The sequence below is a fragment of the Myotis brandtii genome, unplaced genomic scaffold (genome assembly GCF_000412655.1).
Source record: "Myotis brandtii unplaced genomic scaffold, ASM41265v1 scaffold382, whole genome shotgun sequence".
In the NCBI taxonomy this organism is placed as follows: Eukaryota; Metazoa; Chordata; class Mammalia; order Chiroptera; family Vespertilionidae; genus Myotis; species Myotis brandtii.
In genome coordinates this window covers 798,946-806,208 of record NW_005364671.1, presented here as the reverse complement: position 1 = coordinate 806,208, position 7,263 = coordinate 798,946, and the positions used below count along the sequence as shown (strand labels likewise).

General features: G+C 39.5%; 1 protein-coding gene across 9 annotated transcripts in view; it reads left to right on the top strand.

Annotated features, from left to right (window-relative positions):
- OSBPL9 (oxysterol binding protein-like 9) overlaps positions 1-7,263 on the top strand; it is a 124,979-nt gene that overhangs the window by 17,555 nt on the left and 100,161 nt on the right. For 8 of the 9 annotated variants that reach the window (XM_005872488.2, XM_005872486.2, XM_005872485.2 and 5 more), the window contains exon 2: positions 799-849. In XM_005872488.2, the coding sequence (XP_005872550.1) occupies positions 799-849 (51 nt within the window). Of the gene's footprint in view, positions 1-798; positions 850-7,263 lie in introns of those variants that run through there. The other variant, XM_014544802.1, reaches the window with a different exon arrangement.

Below are 7,263 nucleotides of genomic sequence, written 5' to 3'. Positions count from 1 at the left end.
ACTAGAGGCCCAGTGCAAGAATTTGTGCATGGGTGGGGTCTGGCCGGCCCAGCCCCAATTGGGGCGGATTGGGGCCGGGCCTGTTGGGAGGAGGAGATGGCGGGAGGTTGGCCGGAGGGCCCCACTCCAGAAGGGGGTGGGTGGGAGCCTATCCGGGGCCAGTGGCCTGGGGAAGGGGCCATGGGTAGTTGGCTGGCCAGCCCTGCCTCTGATCAGAGTGAGGGGGCTGATTGAGGGCAGAGCTGGCTGGGGGGAGGGGCTGCAGGCTGATGGGGTGGGGGACCAATCGGGGGAGTGGTCTGCTAGAGGGAGGGGCCACAAGCAGTTGGCCAGCCGGCCCTGCCCCTAATTGGGGTGGGGGGGCTGATCTGGGGTTGGGCTGGCCACGGGGAGGGGCCGCAGGGGGGTTGGTCGGCTGCCCTGTCCTTGATCAGGGTGGGAGAGGCCATGTGGGAGCAGGGCCAGCTGCGGGGAGGGGCCACGGGAGGTTGGCCGGCCAGTGGGCGTCATAGCAACCTGTCGTTCTGGTCATTACAGCGTTCCAGTCGCTGGCTTTATATATATATATGATATGCTACATTAAAAGTATTCATAAAATCCTATAATTAGGTTTATTTGTATAGACTGTAAAACAATTTCATTTTAAACCTGCTAATTTCTATCTTGAAATGATTTGGGGGGAAGAGGGATGGGGAGAATGGAGGGATATTACTATAAATTCTGTCTCTTAATCCCTAGATGATTCTAAAAATAATCAGTAAAACTTTTATTCATTGAATGTTTTTGTTTTTCTTTTAGTCCAAGGACAAAATGATGAGAGGCTCTCGCCGAGGATGTGTTAGACTCAGAGTGAGTATTTACTCATTTTTATGAAAACCAATTTTGACAGAAAGAAAAACAATGTTTTGACAGAATCACGGAAGTCTAAATTTAGTTTAGCTTCGTTAGGTAAGCAACTAAGGCCAGAGAGAAAAAATGATTTCTCCAGGGTAACTGCTAGTCAGTACCAGAACCAGGGCTAAACTCTTTTGGCCTATGATTTAATGTTGTATCCATGACTTAATGTAGCTACTGATTTTTTTGTTTAATCATCTCTGTTTTATAATCAAGGACAGGGGTTGGAAAATGAGTTATAGTGTTGGTAGTAGAGCAAACAGTAGAAAAAACTATGAAAAATTCCTACTTTTTGCTTCTTTGTTCTTTTTGTTCAACATTCTTTAACAACAGTGATGTAGCAGCAACATCCAGTAGAAATATGTGAGCCACATATATACTTTAAAATTTTTACAGTAGCCACATTTAAAAAGTAGAGAGAGATAGGTGAAATTAATTTTAATAATATATTTGCTTAGGCCAAATAAATAATATCCAGAATATTATTTCAACATGTAATCCGTAACAAAGTTATTAATGAGATATTTTGCATTATTTCTAAACTAGAGGCCTGGTGCATGAATTTGTGCACAGGTGTGGTCCCTTAGCCTGGCTGGTGATTGAGGCCTATCCAGGGGCCGGCTGGCTGGGGGGAGGGGCCACGGGAAGCTGGCTGGGGCTGGGGAGAGGGGCCACGGGAGGTTGGCTGTGGGAGCGCACTGACCACCAGGGGGCAGCTCCTGCATTGAGTGTCTGCCCTCTGGTGGTCCGTGTGCATTATAGTGATTGGTGTTCCGGTCGTTCTGGTCGTTCAGGTATAATGGTTGCTTAGGCTTTCATATATATAGATACTAAGTCTTCCAAATCCAGGGTGTCTTTACATTATGGCACATCTCAGTTTCAACTAGCTGCCCTTCAGGTGCCCAGTAGCCACCTATGGCTAGTGGCTACTCTATTAGTCAGTGCAGATCTAATAGCTTTATGCTGCTTTTAATTGCTTGTTCAGTTTCCAAATAGCTAAAGGCAAGAAAGAATGCAGAGTTGGGGATATAGTTTCTAGTACCCCATTGTATCTAAAGAAGAACCAACTCTATCATAACTAGGTGAATCAGCTTCTAGTGGTAACCTTTTCTTTTTCAGTCGTCTGTTGCTTTCTTTCTGCCATTTTTTCTTTGGAAGGTGTGACTATATTATTGCCTTTATTGGCCGTAGTTAATTGGTAGAAATGGGAAATAACTCTGAGAAAGAAACTAAATTCTAATGGACAAATTTTGGCACTGAGATAGGAGTATAGTGAAGTTGCAGGATAGGAATGAGACAGGCTTATTTTGAGCAGATGATGGTATATATGTGATAGTATAAAGAATTTAGAAAATGTTTACTGTTTTATTTCTTTCCTTTGGTTTTCCTTCTGTCTTCTTAATTGCTTTTCTAAGCACTTGCTGTTGACCTCAGTCACCACTCAGTCTGGAATTAACTGCTTTCTTGGCTTGAGATAGGCTCAATAGTGCCTACTGCAGCCTCACAGCCCACAGGTCCTTTCAAGGTGCACGAATTTGTGCACTGGGCCCCTAGTTACTAGGATATAGAACAGGGCAAATGGACAGAGGTACTGGGGTATGATCCACCCTAGGTAAGGGGGAAATGCTTAGCTACAACAGCCTGTTCCAGGAATCAGCATGAGCTAGCACACCAGGCAGTATAGGGGAGGGGCTGCTCAAGCAGTCTCTGAGAGTTATTATGGGAAACAATCTCAGTTCTGGCTTGGATCTAGCTTGATCTAACTTGAGAGTCCACATCATGGAACAGTCTTTCCGCCACACAGGGTTGTTGTGAGGCTTAGCAATAATGTTTGCATAGGGTTTCACACTAGTATACAACATATATATATATACATGCTATGGATGTTGATGTAACCGTGATGGTGATTGATATGCATCTATCATCTAGAGTCCAAATGAGCTTAATGAGCTTACATTGATCCACACCATAGATCTCTTCCCACCTCTCCAACCATCCCATCCTATATTCCAACTACATTATACTTCATGTTCCCTCATTGTGTTTCTTCATTCCTCATTGATCTTGAGATACATATTTTTAATTTTATTTTTCAATTACGGTTTACATGCAGTATTATTTTGTATTAGTTTCAGGTGTATAATGGTTAGACGATTACTTATATACTTCACCCAATATTTCCAGTTGACATTGTTTCTATGTCAGGAATTTTCTCTGCCCTCCCTGGTGAGCTCATCTTTTAAGAGACTTTTCAAATGTTGGTTCTGTTGTGAAGCATTACTGATTCACATACCCTCTCCTCTGCCTTATCACAACATTTGTCACTTATAGTCATGAAAGTACCTACATTTTAACTTGTCTGATTTCCCCATTCGATAGTGAGTTCCCCATCCACTGTCAAAAGTGCCTGGTACATAGTAAGTTATGTAACAACAAAAATTGCTTATTGTTGATTTTGTATATTTATAAAATAATGAATAAATGTTGCAGAGTATTTACTATAGATTACATACAAAGGAGCTGTGGAAGTTACCTTAAGCACAACATAAGCCAGTTGTATGATATATTTTCTAAAAACAAAACAAAACAAAACACCCGTGTGGTTTTATTTTACATGAAAGGAGTCTAGGGAAAGGAACTGTAGTAATTGAGGAAGCTCTTACGATTAGGCACTGTGCTGGATTATTTGCACTTGTATTTTCATGATAACCCTGTTAGGTAAATGGTGTTACTTCATTTTACATGTGAGGAGGCTGAGACTCAAGCTACTTTTAGTAACTTTCCAAGGTTACACAGTAAATGGTGAATCTGGGATTGAACTTGGGCCTGTCTCCAAAACCCTGTTCAGTCCTTAATGTCACCATGATCCTCTATTTCTTGACTAGAAGAGTTAACATAAAAATTCCCAACTTGTCGCAAGGTAGTGTAAAACCAGCTGAGGAAAGCAGAAGAGTGAGAAACCATTTCCTTCCCATCTACTTCCTTTGATTGTATTGGTGGCAGAGTGTGTGCCACTAGATGGTGCCCTTGCCTTAACGGAAAAGTAAAATGTTGGTTAAGTCCTGGTGTGATTTTTCCTCCTTCCCAACATACTAGCTAAAAGCAAAATATTGACATTTACAGGTAAAATCTAAAAAATGGAGATATAGTAACATTAAAGAGGTAGTATGGAGTAGAGACAAGAACAGGCCATATATGAAATGGAATTCCAAGCTGGATTTTGCTAATAATTAGCTTTGTGACTTCAGGCAACTCATCTATTCAGCTCTGCATTTTCTTTATCTCTCTGGAATAGGAGTCATGTCATTTAATCATGAAATTATGAATAGCAAATTAATAGATATATTAAAAAGTATCCAAACACACTGTCTGGGACTTAGATTCTTAGTCAATAGTAGTTACTGTTGTAATTAATAATTACCATAGATAAAATGAATCTCAGATTCTGAAGAATTCTACAGGGCCTTAGGAATCATCCAAATAAGGTGAATTATATTCAACATAGTTTTAATGATAAATATATTGTGAGTTTTCAAAAACTATTAGTCCATATGTCATTTAAAGTAACACTTTTTTACCGGTTAGTGAAACTGGGTACTCCATTTTCCAATCGTGTTGATCATTAGAGTTGACTGATTATGAGTCAACTGTCCTCTTTTCTTTTAGTCTATCACAGGAGAGGTTAGCAGTGTACCATGATGGATTATTAATAGTTTTGGCACTGACTTTTTCTGCTGGTGCTTTATCTCATTAATTCTACATTATTTTTTCATATGTTAACATCTCTGGCATTGGGATGTATCTTATAATCATTGATATCTTAGAATGGATGCAATAAAGCATTATTTTTAGATTAATGTAAAATCTTAAGACTGTCCTTCCCCCTCATCTCCTTAGATTTGCTTTTGTCAATTGTCTTCTCATTTCATTATGAAAAATTACTTTATTAATTTCTGCCCTTTTTGTTAATTCAGTAGCTTTTATGCAAGTGTCATCTCATTCTTGTGAATTTGACACTAAAAATGTCCTGTTTTGGGCAAGATGTAAACATTTATTGAGTCCCTGTGATTGGTACATAGATGTCATTAGGGTTATATTTTCTGAATGTTTATAATATTTCATAATTACAAGTTAAAAATTAAATAAAAAGAAAGTGATGAAAAAAATTTCAGGAAAATGTTAACCAAAAGAAGGCTAGGACACAGTATTACTTTCAGACATAACAGACTTTAAGAAAAAAAATTAAAATTGTTATGGAAAAAGAGAACATCAAAACCCCAGTATTGCATAGATAACATTCTTTGACAATGGAGTAAATTAGAAATCCCTTAACAAAACAATAGCCACCACCACTTCACATGCATACTTCTAAATAATTCATTGGTGAAAGTAGAAATCATAATGGAAATTATGAAATATTTAAACCTGAATGATAATGAAGGGACCACATGTTAAAACTGCATCTAAGGCTATGATTTATAATCTTAAATGAATGTTATAAAATAGAGATTAAAAATTAGTTTAAAAATTAGAAAAAAGAAAAGTAATGATAAAATACAAAGAAGAAAATAACAAAGGAAAATTTTAGGACAGTCACTTATTAATGTAGATGTCAAAACTTAAACAAAATATAGCATACCATACCCAGTAATCCTATATAATAAAAGCCTAATTTGCAAGTCGACCTAACAGCAGAATGACCGGTGGACTGACCAGTTGCTATGATGCACACTGACCACCAGGGGGCAGACGCTCAACACAGGAGCTGCCCTCAGGCCCCAGGCCAGCCAAGGTGGGGGCCAGGGTACCCCGATCGCCCCACTGGTCTCCCCGCAGATCGGCCCTGATTGCCTAGGGACCCTACCCATACATGAATTTCATGCACCAGGCCTCTAGTGCATGAATAAAAAGTTCTATGACCAAATAGAGTTTATTCTGGGACTACTAGGATGCTAACTTTAAACTTAATTACTTTACCATGTTAGCATTAAAAGAGGAAAACTACATGACCATCTGAATAAACACAGAAGCAGCAGTGAATAAAATGAAACATGCATTCAAGATTAAGCAAGCTACCAGATATCAAGCTATATTACAAAGCCACGGTTCTCAAAACTGCCTGGTACTGGGACAAGAACAGACATATAGACCAATGGAACAGAGCAGAGAACCCAGAAATAGCCCCAAGCCATTATGCTCAATTAATATTTGACAAAGGAGGCAAGAGCATTCAATGGAGTCAAGACAGTCTCTTCAATAAATGGTGCTGGGAAAATTGGTCAGATACATGCAAAAAAATGAAACTAGATCACCAACTTACACCATACACAAAAATAAACTCAAAATGGTTAAAGGACTTAAATGTAAGACAGGAAACGATAAAAATCTTAGAAGACTCCATTGGCAGCAAAATATCAGACATTTGTGGTAGCACTATCTTTACTGATACAGCTCCTAGGGCAATGGAAACTAAGGATAAAATAAGCAAATGGAACTACATCAAAATAAAAGGCTTCTGCACAGCAAAAGAAACCATCAACAAAACAACAAGAAAGCCCACTGCATGGGAGAATATATTTGCCAACCAATCAAAAAATGGGCAAAGGATCTAAATAGACACTTTTCGAAAGAGGACATACAGAAGGCCCAGAGACATATGAAAATATGCTCAAAGTCACTAATCATTCCAGAGATGCAAATCAAAACAACAATGAGATACCATCTCACACCTGTCAGAATGGCTATCATCAACAAATCAACAAATGACAAGTGCTGATGAGGATGTGGAGAAAAGGGAGCCCTCGTGCACTGCTGGTGGGAATGCAGACTGGTGCAGACACTGTCAAAAAGTTAAAAATGTAACTCCTATTTACCCAGTAATCCCACTTCTAGGACTATATCCCAAGAAACCAGAAACACCAATCAGAAAGGATATATGCACCCCTATGTTCATAGCAGCACAATTTACAATAACTAAGATCTGGAAACAACCTAAGTGCCCATCAGCAGATGAGTAGATTAAAAAACTGTAGTACATCTACGGAATGGAATACTACGTTGCTATAAACAACAAAGGACTTTTACCATTTGCAACAGCATGGATGGAATTGGAGAGCATTATGCTAAGAGAAATAAGCCAGTCGGAGAAAGATAAATATCACATGACCTCACTTATATGTGGGATATAATGAACAGCATAAACTGATGAACAAAAATAGATCCCGAGACAAGGTAACACTGTACAGACTGTCCAACCTCAGAGAGAAGGCAGGGGGCGGGGGATTAGAGATCAACCAAAGGACTTGTATGCACACATATTAGCAAAACCAATGGACACAGACACTGGGGCGGTGGGGGCTTGTCTTGGGC